The sequence below is a fragment of the Pempheris klunzingeri genome, chromosome 20, assembly GCF_042242105.1.
Source record: "Pempheris klunzingeri isolate RE-2024b chromosome 20, fPemKlu1.hap1, whole genome shotgun sequence".
Classification (NCBI taxonomy): Eukaryota; Metazoa; Chordata; class Actinopteri; order Acropomatiformes; family Pempheridae; genus Pempheris; species Pempheris klunzingeri.
In genome coordinates, this window is record NC_092031.1 from 17,085,747 (window position 1) to 17,102,889 (window position 17,143).

At 41.0% G+C, this 17,143-nt stretch overlaps 1 protein-coding gene across 2 annotated transcripts in view; it reads left to right on the forward strand.

Moving 5' to 3' along the window:
* Positions 1 to 17,143, forward strand: part of LOC139219850 (zinc transporter ZIP11-like) — a 102,917-nt gene that overhangs the window by 72,663 nt on the left and 13,111 nt on the right. For both annotated transcript variants that reach the window (XM_070851840.1, XM_070851841.1), the window contains exon 6: positions 15,084 to 15,251. In XM_070851840.1, the coding sequence (XP_070707941.1) occupies positions 15,084 to 15,251 (168 nt within the window). The remainder of the gene's footprint in view (positions 1 to 15,083; positions 15,252 to 17,143) is intronic.

Consider the following 17,143-nt stretch of genomic DNA (forward strand, 5'->3'; position numbering starts at 1 on the left):
GTAGATTTATGACTGGACAGCCTTATTGCCACGGCAGGGCCTAATGATAGGTCAAAACATCATTTAAAATGAACACTTGCCTCCCCTAGGAATACTCACCCAACTTTTGGCACATTTTACTGTGTATTTATAATGGAACTGTTTGCCCCCGATTATTGAAATAGCCCTTTTTCAGAGGAACTATTTTGGCATGTCTGTAGGAAAAGCAGAATTCTAAATAATAAATGACGAGTAAATCCCTAAATCTAACTGCTTCGGTTTCAAGGTCTGGTATTGTGGATGCTGGCTCACTGTAACACTTTGCCCTCAGTGAGAGTGCAGTGCTTCATGTTCAACTTTTATAAGTGTCACTGAGAGTAAGTGAAGTAAAAGTAAAGAGAAAGTATTAATGGTTTTGTTTTGGTCTTTAAACAGCATGAGATTCCTCCCTCACGAATTTGCACCAAAAAAGAAACCCAACATGTTGCCAAAAAGTAATTCCTGCGAGAGTCTTTTCTGTGTGCCCCTGTGCACACTAATTTGCATTTTCTATTTTATGCCCTTTCTCAAACTGGATGAAAACGCAGTTAGAGTAAGAGATAAGGAGGAAAACATAAATAGAGACAGATGGGCAGGCAGGATATAGTGCAGATGAGAAGGGCTGAAGCACTGTGGGAAAATGATTCTCTTAATGACAAAATAAAATGCTGAGACCAAATCTGGTCTGCGTGTTTACTACAGTGTCCAGGATCCATGTGCCGTAAAACCAGATGATGTTATGCATACTTTTGTATTTGAGCTGTTTTTCTCTTCAGTTCTTTATGCATTTGTCTTCCAGCACAGATGTACTATAAGGTTTGGATACAGATGAAGAAGCTCTGTTGCTGTCATTTAACAACAGGGATATAACAACAAGCAGATGGATACAAAATGTATAGACATTATGACAGTTGGGTTGCTATGAGGCATGATATAAACATCAGAAAGCACAAAAATATATTTTTCCTCCTCCAATCATTGCTAAATTCTGACCATATCGCACTGTTGGTACCATCAGAAGTCACAGAGGAGCTAAACTGTCACCTGACCACAGACCAGTGGAGGGTAAAAGATCATTTTTCTCACTGTGATGTTTATACAAGGCTGTTTTCTGTGGCACCACAACTTTGTTCAGATGTAGCGGAGCAAATGAGGAGGAAAAACACACGCTGAGCTTCAACAAAACAGCGTGGATGAGGAAAGGGGACACTCGGTGACCAAAACAAGTTTTACTGTTTAGATGCTTTTCAGAAAGGCAGAGAGGGTCCAGGCACTTCACACTGCAGTCACAGCAACAGTCATGTCAGCTGCTGTTTCAACAGGCTGTACTCTTCTTTGGTACTGGAACGACCAACACATGCTGATGCTGATGCTGATGCTGATGCTTCACAGGTATAGTGTTTAGCCGGTATTTAGCATGTTAGCACGGTGACGCTAATTGGCGCCACGGTCAGTTGGAATTGAATTTAACACGAGAAGGATTTTGCTTTTCTTTGGAGGTGTGTATGTTCTATCACATGGCGCGCTTCATTTTGCCCGCGTGCGTTTGTGTGCACAATGCCATGATATCCCTATCAGGGTCGACAGTTGCCAGGCAACCGCGGCCAACAGACACATGGAAGTTTTCTTGTTTCTCTCTCTCCTTCGCTCACCATCATGCTATGTCGCCGTGGCTCGCTGTCACCCTCCCTGTTATCGTTCCAGTTCACATACTGTCACTGTCTGTCTCTCACACGCTGTTAGTCTGTCACGCGTCCTCTCTGTTCCTGTTCAGTTTGAAATCAGTGGGTGTTATTGGCATTAATTAGAGGTGCGGTAACTGATATCTTTATATATTAAGTTATTGTTTGGCAGAGTCGCAGTCTTCAACCAGATACATGGCATGTAGATAGAAATGTGAAAAGGGATTTGAAAAAATATTAAATAATGATGTAAAAGGGGTTCCATGTAGTGAAAGAGTCTGCAGGTGTATGGAGCTTTACACACAGCTCCACGGGGGGATGGATTTGTGAATAGGCAGTGTTTGCTACCACATTCGACATAACAACTTTATAAGGTGATAATATGTCAAGGCAGTGTATCTGTCAACTTACTTTGGAGTTCTTTTGCCCCCTAAGGTGTTGCATCTAGTTCTCCCACTGCGCAGGAGCCTCTATGCGTGGTTGCGTTTCAAGACGAGATGGAAACAGTAAACAGCAAAATGACAGGTGTTCTGTCATATCTTTATAATGCATGCTTGTGTCCTGCCCTATTTATTTGTCATGCTGCTGCTACAACAGCGGAAGCAAGAGACACGACTGGCACCTCAAAAACGGGGGAAAATAGAGTCAAAATTGCTTTTTTTTTCTGTTGACAATCTCAAGGAGAAAGGGCAACAATTTCTTCTGTCCTCATTCATGCTTTAGAGGGGTTTGTACAAATATTGTAAAACTGTTTTGGTTCCTAGCAGAGGGGAATCACCACATCCTTTTCAAGGTGATACCGCTTTGTTATTTTGGAGTTATGCTGCCTTTCAAGAATGTTCTTCTCAGTGTTTGCTCTTGCTCAGTTTTTTGTGTGCCTTTGATAATGATATATACTACTGGCACTAAAAACATATATTAAAAAAAAGGGCACTTATTCACCTAAACCCTAACCTATTAATATTCATGGGCTTGCCACTGTTTTAAATATCATAATGACCAAATCTAGGATAGTTCCACAGATTGGTTGTCAACTTTGCTGGTGCTGTGTGAATTTAGAAATGAACCTGGAGTAGAACATGTGTGCAATAAACTGTGTTTAAACTCACAGAGCTTGGCCAGTAACAGTTGGTAAAGGCACCTGCTACCTATTGGACTCTATTTATGACCAATGGCAGATACAAAACCATAGAAACACAAGTACCTATATACAAGCTATCAAACCCTCTTGGAAGGTTTTTGAATGCTTATGATAGATAGATAGATAGATAGATAGATAGATAGATAGATAGATAGATAGATAGTACTTTATTGATCCCTGGGGGGAAATTCTGGTGCTACAATAGCATAGAAGGTTAAGTGACCACCACCATGAATACAAACAAATAAGCAAAATAAAAAATGTTCCAAGTTTTGCAGGTAAATAAATACAAAATGTAATATAGACTATAAACAGTACCAGATGTAATGTGCGTTTGAGTAAAACCAAAGTGCAAGTTAATAATAACTGATGTGCAAGTTTAAGAACCAGGAGTAACATGTTAGTGTTTAAATGGCAGAGGGTGCTGAGAGCTCTCTGCCAGCCAGAGGTGAGTCATTAAACAGGGTTATGGCTGTCGGCAGAAAAGATTTCCTGTATCGGTCCTTGTGACAGCAGAGCTGAACCAGCCTGTTTGAGAAGCCGCTCCGCTGTCTATCCAGTAGTGGGTGAAGTGGGTGGTCAGGATTGTCCAGAATGGATTATGGATTATAATAAGTATGCATATGATACAATTGTTTTATCTTTGTTAAAATGTTAAAGCTTTCGAGCAAGTACAGTAAAGTAGTAGATACTTGCTCCCCTAGAGTATGGACAGAAAACCAACGTCTCATGTTTTGCAAATGTGCAAATATACATTGTGAAATTAAAGTTGAACAAAATGATCAGTTTCCGGGGCTTCAGCCCCTCCATTGATTAGGATCCTAACTGTCACAATGTCAGATTTTCACCACAGGATTAAAGTGGCATAAAGCATTTTTTACTGTATTTTACGTTTTTGTATCTTTATTTGCCGAACGAGTTACACTCAAAATTAGAGTGAAGGGAGTCTGAGAGAAAGTCTCTGAGCACAACTGTACAGAAAGAGCAACTTCAGGCTGCAGCAAATCACTCTCTGTACGCCTCCATTATATTATCATATGTGCATTATTAACAGAATATTAATATTTAGTTTTTTAAATATCACGATCATCATCAATACTGATATATTGTGACACACCCAACTCAAAGTTTGGATTTCCTTCAGTTAAGTCAATTAAGTACACCATGTATGTCAGTGTGAAGGGAAAATCATCCGTTCCCTTACTTCTGATGTTTTGCAGTGCCTGTTCAGAACGGGCCGGTTGCCTGAGCCCTGGTATTGCTGCTAAAATCTCTCTTGAGAACCGCTCATCCAAACTTCACGATCAAAACTCCGCTTCCTTGGGTCCTGAGCATTACAGCTGCCATTCCGAAACTTCTGTCGCTTGAAATTTTTGAGTTTTCTACACTGCAGCATCTCCGGTCTCTCTTTTTTCATCTGTTCTACATTTTATTATAGTGAGTGACCAAGAGCTGGCTGTACCCAGCATGCCATTTGGTGGTGCAAAAGCCTCCTTCCATTCCAGTCTGATTTGGATTTGTGATTTCCTGAACCCATCATCCATCATCGCAGTGGGAGCACAGGATGTCCTGTCAACTCTGTCTATATGTGATCTTCACACTGTCTGCTTTGGTGTCACCATCTGTTTATCTGTTCCTCTGTATTGACTAAAATCTCTCGTTCTCTGCACTGATCTCTGCACTGCTGACTTAAAAGAGAATGTCACATCATTCCATCCATAAAGTATGTGACCTTTTTGTCTCCATTTGTCATGCTGTTAATGTTTCTAGTTCCAATGCTGCTATCCATATGGACTTTTGATTTGTTGTATTTCTATTTAATTTTCTAGTGCAGAGTTCTGTTTATTTACATCATCAGTTTATTATGTTATCTATCCATCCATCCATCCATCCATCCATCCATCCATCCAAAAAAACAAATAATGCCCCTAACCCCACCAACCAAACTACAGGAGCAATACTACAACCCCAGTCCCAAGAACTATAAAAACACAGCTCCAATGTTAAACCCAAACCACAACCAAACAAGCAAGTAAGCAGACAAAAGTCTAACCCACAAAGAAGAATAAGCTTAAACCTCTAACCTTATACCAACAACCAGCAAAATCGGAACAAAACATTGATAACAAGTCCAACAAAAAGTGTAAAAACTGATCCAAATGATGCCAGACACTTCGTCATACTGAAAAAGCACAGTTGTAGCTAATTACTGATGTTCCATTCAGGTGTTCCAGCTCCACTGGCACACCTGAATGGAATGCGGCCATGAATAACACCATTAGCTACACCTTCCTTTGCCAACTGAACACGAACATCACCTAATTAGCCATATGTGAAGGAGCAGACAAGCAGAATGTTCTTCATATGAAGGATTTTTGTCATTTTTTTTTACTCATGAGGTGTTTTTTTCTTCCTGGGGTGCTGAATGAGATTAGTGCAGGCAGGTTTTGTGTTTTAGTTGCATAAATGTGATTTTGTCATGCCCACATAGAGCCGTGACTTCACAAAATCAGTTCATTGAGTTAATTGCAAATTTAGATAAAGAAGTTGCGCTTTCAAATGAAATGTATTGGCTTGAAATGTCGACGTGATTATATTGAATTTAGTGTTGCACACTGACAGCTGGGCTTTAACACTACCATAAAATAATGACAGATTAGGGATTTAAGACAGCAACTAAGAAGAGTCAAAATTCACAAGCCTCCATTCTAACAGTGTGTTTGCTTTGGACGCCAAGATGGAGAAAATGGAACACAAAAGACAAGAAAAACGTTGGACTTGGGGACAATACGTGACCCCGTAGTGAACGAATGGCCTTTCAAAACAGCATGTTCCATGCTTTGTTCAGCTGCTGTTCCCTTCAGTGGATGGATGTAGGAGTGCTTTATGTTCACAATAAAGAGTGGATATTCATGCCAGGCTGAAATAATTTGTTTGCATCGGTTAAATGGCTCTGTCATTGGACAATCACTCTGTACAGTACAGTGACTTTGTCTGAGGCTCTGTCTCCTCTTAACCTCTCTCTTTAGCTTGTTTCCTTTCCCAATATTTCTTCTCTCTCTTTCTTCCCCATCGCTTCTCTCTCAGACTGACCCACATTGCTTCCATTTTTCCCTGTATTTGCCTTAGTTTCTCCTGGTTCCACGCTGTCACGTAAATGCGTCTATCTGCCTCGTCTTTTAAGCCTATTTGCTATGCCTTTTCTTTGATTTGCATTGTCTATGTACCCCTCTGTCTGCAGCACTATCCAGGCCATGTAAAGGACCATTAGCTTCTCTACCGCTGATAATGTCAGCAATCAGTGCCCTCTTACCAACCGGACAACCCCTGACAAATGAGGGTTGTCAAAAGTGATTCATTTTTCCCCACATCATTCCTTTTACAATTCATTTGTTTCATGTTGGCTAAGATATTTACAGCACCATGTCACCATCTTGATGAGAGAATGAGACCTGTGGATAAACAATGTCAACATTCCACTGGTGCAGATATTGTAAGTGAGTGGTCATTGAGGTCATTGAGGTCATTGAGGTCATTGACTCTTGAGCCCAAAGCTGCTCACCGGGCAGCTACCAGGTAGCTCTTAGTGGAAGATTGGGGTTACTGGCTGACAGCTGCAGCTGGAAGAGGGCAAGCGTGTTTTGTCATTTTTGTCAGGATGAATAAGCTCAGATGTTGCCATGCGTCAAGAAAAAGGCAGAGAAATATTACCGGATTGAATGTCAGACTATATAATCTTTGAAAGAGGAAAATATCAGTGGCTTATGATGTCTAATGTTAGCAGCATCCATCTCAAGCAGGGCTGTTCATGTCCATACCTGGAGGGCTGGAGCCCTGCAGCTCTCTATTCCTGCCTGGTAGTTAGAAAGCACAGCCTGTCCAGTATCTACCTGAGACCAGATGTAGCTTATTAGCCACTCAGGAGCAACAAAGGTCTGCAGGGCTCCAGCCCTCCAGGACTGGAATTAAACAGCCCTGCTCTGAAACGTGGTAACCTGCATTGCTGTGTGAGTTCACTAGTTAGTACTGAGCAATACTATTGAATATGTTCAGAAAATTAATCAGATGAGCAAATGTATAGAAGGCTGTCATTAAAGCTCTACTAATACATTGTTTTTGGACATCTAGGGGAACATCCAGCAGACACAGAGCAACATTATCAATCTTTTAGAGTTGTCTTCTTGTCTGACTGTTGGAAATATCATTAATATCTAATATTCACTGTCCTTTAAGCTCTGGTCTCATCTCTACCAACTCTTGAGAACCCCTTTCACAACACACATGATGATTTAGCACATTGTTGATATGAACATATTGATTAGTGCAGCCTTAAATAGATTAGTGCAGCCTTAAATAGATTTACTGTAAACTGAATTTTAACTACACTTAGTCAGTTAGCAACGAAAAAAAGCAGAAAAAGACGGACAGGTGGGGCATGTCACAATAACTGACAGTAATTTAACCAACAGTGTCATTAGGATGTTCAGACAAATTAGAAAGTGTAATCCACGTAAAAGGCATATAAAGTTAAAAGGAGTCAGACTGCTTTAAAGTTGACCCTGAACCATTTTCATTTTTCTGATCCAATGTTCCCGTGTTCAGCAAATGCTCTAGTTGTTGTCAAGGTAACTGCAGCCAATGTGAGTGGCTGGTGCATTAGCACAGCACTGATTTGTAACTGTGTATTAATAAATCAGTGAACCTGTTTGTTTATTAGCAGAGTGACGTTGCAACGGCTGCTGAGGGCGGCTGTTGCTAATGAGCACCCAATGTGATGAAAGACAACAGGTGGGACGTGAGGCTCTGTGAGAGATACGTAGGCATGTGTTGGTGTGAGAGAGCGCACACACACACACACACACACACACACACACACACACATTGAGATGCACTGCAGGATGGCACATGAACATCCAGCTACTACATGCCTAATAACACAGACATATGACATGCACCATTTGGCCAAAAGTATGTGGACGCTCAAACTGCCAATAAATGCAAAACTATTACAAGCTGATTTGTTCTCTTTAAATGATGAAAAAGCGTTCTGTGCTTTGCGCTGTCTTCACGCTTAGCTGAGCTAAGCATCTCCTGCCTTAGCTCCATTTTTAATTGACATGATAGTGGTACTAATCTTCTCATCTAACGCTCATTGAGACGGCAAATAGCCGTCCTTACATTGTGGTAAAATCAATGTAATTACAACTTAACTATAGTGATGGAAAGTTGTGCTATATAACAAAGTAAGTAATAAGTAAATATAGTGTAAGTAAGTAACAATCTGTTTAATGTAAATGAAACGATTATCATTATGATATACACTTTTCTAAAGAAACAAATGTGTGATTTTGCATTGGCTTGATCCCCCTCACTGGTGTTGATGAGGCAGTTCAGCCGCCGAGAGCGAGGACAGAGCTGTGTAGGTGAAGCGTGACACAGAAGAAGATGAGGAGGACGGGGGGGGGGGGAGGAGGAGGAGGAGGGTGATTATTGGGGAGCAGTGGAGTGAAAAGAAGAATGATTTGGGGTCAGCAGGCCACTGCCAAGTAGACGGACGAGGGAGATTTACTGGGGGGTTCTGGAGGTAGAAATCACAATCAGCAGAGTACAGAGTTGAGAGACATGAAGAGACTGCATGTGTGAGAGTGTCTGTACGTGTGTGTGTGTGTGTGTGTGTGTGTGTGTGTGTGTGGAAAACGGAGGTAGATGTTGGTTACGAGATGTCATTAATTGTCCCTTTCAAATGTCAACAGAATGCATGAAAATACAGAATCACCAGTGAATTAGTGAAGTATTCTATGGTAATGTTGAATTTCAAGGAGAATTTCTATACCTCTGTTTTCCAAGGTAACTGAGACTAGTGGCCGACTGCTACTTCTAAGCATCTCAATGAAGTGTTTCCACCCACATGTCAATCAAAATAACAGGCTACTCTGCCAGCTGTTTGGAGGAGACTGAAAAATATGCCCTAATGAGATGTGTGTGTGTGTGTGTCTGTGTGTATATGTGTGTCTGTCGGTGTCTACAGCATGGTATACCTCCCATCTTCATTCCGATTGTGTTAGGCAGTCCAGGCCAAACATGGTCTCAAAGCAGCCTTCACAGGCAAAACAAATTTGCTGTACATTTAAGCCACTGACTGGGAAGCAGTGTTCACCTAAACCTTCTTGCGGAAGCGAACGTAGGATGCCAGCAATTCTTTTTTTCACCGTCTGGTAGCTCTAATATCTCCTTCCTAAAATAACAGATCATTACAGAAACACCGTGTTAGTAGAAGTGCACAAAGTAATGCTGTCTCTCTGTTTCATCAAAATTGTAGAGGACCACGTCTGAAATGCACGTTGAACACAGCAGGTATGAAATGTGAATGTGGAGGCTTTGGAGTTGTTTAAAGGCCCCTTTAACGGAGCTTCACTTGGTAATGGAAATTATGATTGGTTGCATAGTTCAAACACATACATTTATGGTAAGTGCTCTGTACTTGTATGGCGCCTTTCTAGTCATTTTGACCAGTCAAAGCGCTTTTACACTCCAGTCCCATTCACACAGGAGGAATCTAAGTTGGAGGCCACTATTCTTTCACACACATTCACGCACCGCAGCATGTTGTGATGTCGTAACCAAGGACACCTCCCCGTGTCGAATGGAGGAGCCGGCGACCAAACCACCAATCTTCCGATTGATGACACGCTCTCCCTCTTAGCCACAGCCGATATATACGTCATTTGCTCTCATCTCTTCACTACTAGAACCTAGAACGGAGCAGAATATCTCCTTTCTCCTTGTGATAAGTAATCATCGTTTAAAATACAATTTCATAAGAAACTTATAGATCCAAACCAAAATCAGCTTCTACAGAGGTCCACTCTCCATCAACCTGGTCCCTGCTGGTTCTCAACAGACACCCCGCCAGAAGCCACATTTCACAGCATCACAGTCTCGTCGTCAAATTAACAAACGGGTCAGTGTGGAACCAAACCCACCAGAAAGTTGTCATCGAGACTTCTGACCAAGCCGAGGAGCAGCCAAGAAAGGCCACTGAATCATCAGCAGAAGGATAAATACTGCACACATCAAAACAGATGTGTGCTTGTGTAGTTCACTTACCAATCTGCTCAAGTGGACCGTCCTTGAGCAGTTAACAATGATGGGCCGTCTGACCCCTCCATACACCACTCCACGTTTGCCCCTCTGAAAGAGCTGGAAGAAAAACTACCTTTACTGCGCTTATGTGCTTTCCACCTCCAAGCTCAATGTGTATATATATCCAACCTGCATACATGTAAACAATGTGGATAATTTTAAACTAAACTAAGATGTTGAATTACTTTAACCCAAACATTGATCTTTTCATAACCAAGTTTTTTTGTGTGTGTGTAAACCAAACCAAACTTTAACCATAGCATTATCACATCACCAAAAGTTTGTAACAGTTTTAATGCAAATGCTTAAGACTTAATCCTAAAACATTTGGACAGGATTTAATATTAAAGCACATCACATCAGCCTAAACTACTGTAATTCATGTCCCCCCCCCCCTTGATAGTATAGTATAACTATAATCATTAGCAAGAAATACTTGTGCCACACAGTAAATGGTAATTAAAAGGGATGACTAAAGTACAAACTGTCTCTGTGAGCATGCAAGTGCTTTGTTTAGAGAGAGCCGGGGCCTTAAAACAGGGAGCACCAATTTTCGATTAGTATGCGCAGTTGCCCCTGGGTAATTGTTTATCAGAAGAAAACCACCCACGTCCTGACACACTCATTAAATATGTGGCAGTTGCTGAGTGAAATTGCCTAAATGTTGATGTTTTATTCTGTGTACTAATGCCCGTGATGTTAGCACAGGCGGCCTTTGTTTCAACTGTCACAGCCTACCTCTGCTATAAAACACTGTTGGTATGCGGTTCACGTGATTTGTGAGTATACCTGTTCAGCATAGGGAATAAATATATTTCACCCTCTAAGACCGTGGAATAGAATCAGCAGGTACGTAGAGAAGAACTCGGGGAATAAACTTATTCAGAGAAAGGTCTTGGTTCAGTGATATAAAAGCTGTGTATAATGTGCAAGCACACATGCAGCAACTGAACATGTGTGCACACAGTAAGAGTGAGAATGACAGAACAGACGTTAGTAGCCGCGTATTAATATTATATTGACTTTCCCTCATAGAAACCTTTTGCGCTGACATATTGATATTCAAATTTTGTGAGATTCATTTCACCACCACTGTAATTTGTAACCTCGGTGTCAACCCAGCTAGTTGTCTTTACGGTATGTGGCTCCTATGATGTCTTATTATCATGATTGGCCTTCAGTGCAGCTCTAGTCTGCCTTTTCATTTTATTTCTGTCTTGTTTTTGTCCTTTATATATTTATTTATGTTTTTTCATGGTTTGTAGCAGGACCATCTCATCCGGCGGCCTTGACTAAGTGCTCCCGCTCTTTCAAACCTTCACTGGCGCCATTAGGAGGCAATTCAGTGTGACCCTGTCATGCATGAGCATACATATGCATTCTCTCACACACACACACACACCAGCATTGTTGAGCTATCCAAATACAACATGTACATGAATAACCTGCTCATTACTCTTGCTCTTGTTCTGTTTCTCTCTTTCTTTCCGTTTCTAGTTGCATCATTGTTAGCATCAATGAACAAACATTAACCCTTTAAAGCTTGAAAATTCGAATTCTAATATTTTGAAACTGGAGTGTTTATTGAACCCTCAGACGAATTACAAACGTTTAAAAAGTTTTATTTTCTATCATTTTTGCTACAGCCGGCATTTTCGTGCAGTTTATTGCTCACGGTTTGTTTATCTTAAACAAGCAAAACCATATGAAACACAGATAAAACAAAAAAAATATCACACTGATGATGTAGAGGTCTCAAAAACTCATGAATCAAATATGATACACTTGGCGTTAAAGGGTTAAACAAAGCTGAAAACTGAAATAAATAATACAAATTCAACACGTAGGGGAAATAAAATCAAATTTTTCCACCTAATTGGTTTGTAACATATTCTGAGTAGTCACATCAGATAATTTATCTGGTGCATCAGTGTCACACAGTTTCATGCTCATGTTTTTGCTCAATCCTTGAAGTGACATGCCTTCAATCCTTTAATCCTTATGACTAATTACCTGCAAAACGTTCAGCTGTACTTCCTGTGTAGACCTTATTAGCAAATTTGAGCATAATAACATGTTTAACTAAGACAGTAAAAATGTCACCTGCTTAACATTTGCCGACATTCTCCCCAGTAAAGTTTCTTTACATCAGAGTAAACTTCTCGGATGTTCATCAGTTAAGAGATGAACTAATGCACTTTGGAATTGGACTTCAGATTTCACATACTGTGAAATGTGCCTCGAAGAACGGAATAACATAACATGAGACTGAAAAGGCCACGTTGTATCTTGTCACATGTCTTTGGAAGAACTTGTGCTAAATCGCTGGTGCAAACACCCAGGTTCTCTCCCGGAATAACTACAGCTTCACTAGATACACAAGATATTTAAGATACAGTGTCAGTCAATTTCTGACAGGCAGCGAAGCAGCTCTTCAGTTGTTAAGTGCGAAGGGCTGTTAAACTTGAATACACTTTAAATTATGTGAAAAGTTAATGATACCGCTAGCTATAGCAGCTACGGTGCAGAGCTGTCATCAGTAAGCCAGGCAGACACTATGGATTAAGCCCTCAACTAATTTTAGAATCGAATTTCTGCCAGGAGTCTTGCAGTGAAATTCCACAGTCTGATATCCCCCGTGGCTGCTGCCAAAAGGTCTGTTATGAACCATAATGACCTTGTTTTGATATTTTAGGAATAGCATGTTGCGTGTTGTGGCTAAAAGTGTAGTATTGAGGCTGCTTTGAGAAACTTGGCTGCAGAACAGACAGACATATTGTCTGCATCTTCCAACCATCTGTGGCTCAATATTTTTCTTTTCTGTTTTTTAACTCTCTTGCTTTACATTCAAAGCAGAATTGCACAAAGTAATGCTGCCATGCTTTCCATTTTTATCAGCATTAATGAGGATGAGGTCGTCTCGTTTGGTTGAACTTTATTCAAATTTAGTGTGAGTTAACACAAAGCACAAGATCAATGATAACGAACTTAGTGTCCGCCCGGCTTCACTTATTGCCAACCCTGATTTCTAAATAATTCAGTATACAGGGCAGTGGGCAGGAAATCTAAATGTATCCAGTGCAGTAGCCCTGCAGAAATTCTAATCTGTGAGAAAGATTCACAGTTGTGTTCACTTCCTACTGAGCCTGTGTCAGAGAGGTGAGGACTGAAGTCTACAGTCTTGTCTTTAGGCTTTAGTTCATCTTTTACTCAAATCTTCACAGGCCCTAGTTAATGCTCAAGCAGACTTGGCCAATATCATGCACATAAATCAATAATGTATCAACACTACAAAGTGACAAATGGAAATGACTTTAAAGTTGAATCAGTACTCTGCCAGCTCAGTTAATTAGATACAGTTCAATCCATCATGAAAATGTACATTTATATCAGTGTCACACAGTTCTGTGCCTAGTCTGTATATGTACAGTTATATATGAGGTTTGCAATTTGTGTTTGTCACCTGAAAGTGGAGGAAAGAAAAGTCCCGCTGCCCCCCTCCCTACTCTGGCTTCGGTGGTACACACAGTTATGTGGTGGTTGATTGAACGTGGTTAAATGATTTTTGGGAAATTTAGTTGTATACAAATGGATTTTAGGTTTTTGGCCTCAGAGCCCCTCGAGCAATAGTCCAGATAATTTAACCTTTGCACACCACATAATTCCAATTTGCAGCCACCTACATGGCAATGTGAGGCAACTTGAATGCACTAATAGAGGTCAATTTGCTGGTGTTTGAGAATGTATTTGAGTAAGAGACAAAAAGGAGATGGGGGGGGGAGGGGTGCGGATGGTGATTAGGATGGACAGGTTGCGGGGAAGTAAGGGGGCAAAGATTTGTGGAGCCGATTAAGAAATGGATACATCAAAAAAGGAACAAATATGTCTTACATTTGCATTTAAATCATGCTTTAAGAATTAAAAAGACGTGAAATACTAAATCATTAAACAACGTTGCTCCACATAAGCTGGGTTTATACATCGTCAGTATGTCAGTGTTGGGTTCACAACCAAGTGGCCCAAAAATCATGAATGAAATTGTTTAAATGAGAGTTTTTTTCTGCTACATTTCACTTTTTTATGTCAAGCAAATGTAATATTGTCTGTGGAACTTCCAGCAGAGGGTTTGTGCTAATTAGATTGTCTTTGGCCATTAACTTTGTTTTCATGACATTAACAGAGATGGCAGTGCTGCAGATTGGATTGATATGGGGACAAACCCAGAACATTTTTTTTTATTTTAGATGAGAATCCCTCAGGCTGCAAATATAGATGTCTTAATCAGACTTGAGGGAGCCCAGCGAGGCATCTGATTTCTTCTGTAATAAACCTATTTGTCTTGTAAATTCCTCTTTGATTCAAATATCTTGCGGGTAATTGTTCGCTGCATGTAATGCTTCACCGGAAGTTTCACTTGTGTAACAGAAAGTCAGGTGAGTCAGGTTGGAAGGCAAGCGCTTCTTTACGTGATGCTTGACCGACAAATCTGAGGGTTGTGTTAACGAACAGAACTCCAGATTAGCATTTCAAAGAATTGTCCGAATTAGCATAATTATTGTAGTCTATGTTTGGCTTTAATGGATGCACTTGACACTTTTTGGTTTTGCATCTCAGACGAACCTTAAAACATCATTTTGAAAATGCATCTAACTGGTTGAAGTACTGCCACTGAATACTAACTGGGAATCAGGCAAAGTAGTGTGCGACTATTATCAACTTCTTTGTGTGACTGGAGATCCGCGATTTGTACAAATAGAGGAGCTTCTATGACATGACGTCCGACCACGTCTGTAAGCAAAATTGATAACACCTATTTTAAATGGCCCCACTCAAAAGCAGAGCAAAAAACCCTGCTGTTTCAGCCCACAAGCTTGTGTCGTGCCACTTTGTTGGCATGAATCACACAAATAGAGCTAGTCTCTCAGGCAGTCTCTTTTGAAAAGCATTCGCGTTGTTGCATTGGGTTTGTCGTCACGTAGAAACTTGTGTGAAGAGCCTGAGAGAGAAGCAATCCCGCCCACTTTCTTGATGTGATGCATACCGTGTCTCTGTGTATGAATATTGAAAGTGTTTTTCTTCCCAACTTTACTCTCCTGCAGATAAAATAGAGAATGGAGATGTGCACCAGAGAAAGAGAGGACCTCATTCGGGCAGCTCCGACGGACAGGAAACAGGAAGTAAACAGCAGGAAGGGGTTGGGCAGACAGGAAACAGCTGGCGACGGATTCTTCTCCTCATCATCGCCATCACCATCCACAACATCCCAGGTGAGAACGAGCCGCGGGGCTCTCTAAAGTAGCTGACAGGGGTAGCTTTAATGTGCCACTGAAGTTTTGAGGTTGAAGTTAAATCACTGTTCAGAGAGTGAAAGTTGGCAAAATAATGAGAGTTACAAATGTAACGGAGGTTCACCGAGTTCCATGTGACTGACAGGTTTGCACGTGTAACCCCCATCACTAATTTTGGCAGGAAAGGCTCTCTCCATGCCAGGCCCCGGGAATTTCAAGAACCGCATGAAAACCCAGCCTTGCCAGACATATAAGCTTAATTTGATTTCCCTCAAATCATAACATTTAATGTACTGTTTACGGCAACATGTAAAGTGCAGGATGCATGGAACTCTGAGAGGGAAAAGAAGAAAAAGGGATGATTATTGAGCTAACACGTCACTCAAAAAACTCCAAATATTAAGAGCCTATGTTGTTCTTCAGTGTGCTGTCAACATAGCCGGAGAGCCTTGTGCATTATGTGCGTAAGCACTCAGCTGGCAGTTTGGTTTCATTTGCATCGTTAGCCAGGCTAGCAGCATGGCTCTCAGTATTGGAATGACAATATGACAGTTGGTCGGTCAGGACACAGTCTGGGATTCACTGGTTTGTTCTGCCTTTGTTAAGTCCAGACACAGGATTGAGAGATGTGTTGTGTGTCTCACAGGAAAAATGTCAAGAAGATCGCGTCAGTATTGCACATAACCTCAAAGTGCCACGCAGCAGCAAATGCATGTGGTTGAAGTTGCTGTGGCAACGCATGGACCGTGGTGTTCAGCGGGAAAGCTAATGGAGGAATCCCATGGCCATAACAAGCTGATGTGAAAACACTTCAGAGCATCCTTGTCTCAATTCAGCCTAAATGGAGAGTTGGTTTGAGGTGAGCTCAGGTGTATTTAATACAGCTGAGCAGTAGAACCAGCTTATGAATTATTTACACTAAATTAGTCAAACGCAACAGCCCCATGAATGACAAAACAGGATTTGTGGGGATGTGTGTGTGTGTGTGTGTGTGTTGTGTGGATTTGAGGCAGAGATCAGGAGAGAAACTCGATGTATGAATGTAACAAGTAAAATATGTAAAGGTAACAAATATAGTATTGCTACCAACTTACAACTAATTCAGAGAAAATCCACAGAGCGCCAACAGCGGAGGTGCGGTGCTGCATCCTGCACTTGATCTTGTTTTCTGGGCTGAAATGCTCACTGAATATGAATACCCCTTTTCTTCCTCACTTGATATAAACATTGTTTGAAAATCTGTGGTGATAAATCCTGTCAAACAGACAGTTTTCTCCTAGAATACACCTTGCATCACGCTACACAGAGGCCAGCGAGTTGCCATTCTGCCACATCTGATCAGCTAGTTAGACTAATGGCGTGTCAATCAAACATGAAAGATGACACCCGCGGAGGAACGGCGATCAATATTTTTGAAACAACCGCACCAAATGAAACATTTGAGTCAGGAAACACTCGAAAACAGCCAGAACCTTGAAACTTCAGCTATAATTTACTTCATGTAAAAAGGCACAGGGAGGCAATTAAAAGTCATTGTTGACATTTCTAGGAGCTGACTGCAGGAACACCATCACAATTAGCACCTATTTAGTTAGAAATTAACAGCTTTGAGTCTCATGTAGCTTAAAGGTGTTTCTGGTTTCTGGTCTTTTTGCAGCAGAGAGCTCAGGCTGCTTTGGGGACTGTTGCTGGCGTGGGCCTGTAAAGCCCACTCACACCGTTTACGTCAAATTGGCAACACAAATAATCTTGACTTGACGTTTAAATTAATGGATGAATAATTGGTTAGGAAAAGAGAGCAGTCAATCAAGTCTATTTTGTGCATTTGCAGTGCTTTTTTTTTTTTTTAACCTTTTTAAGTGACAAACTTC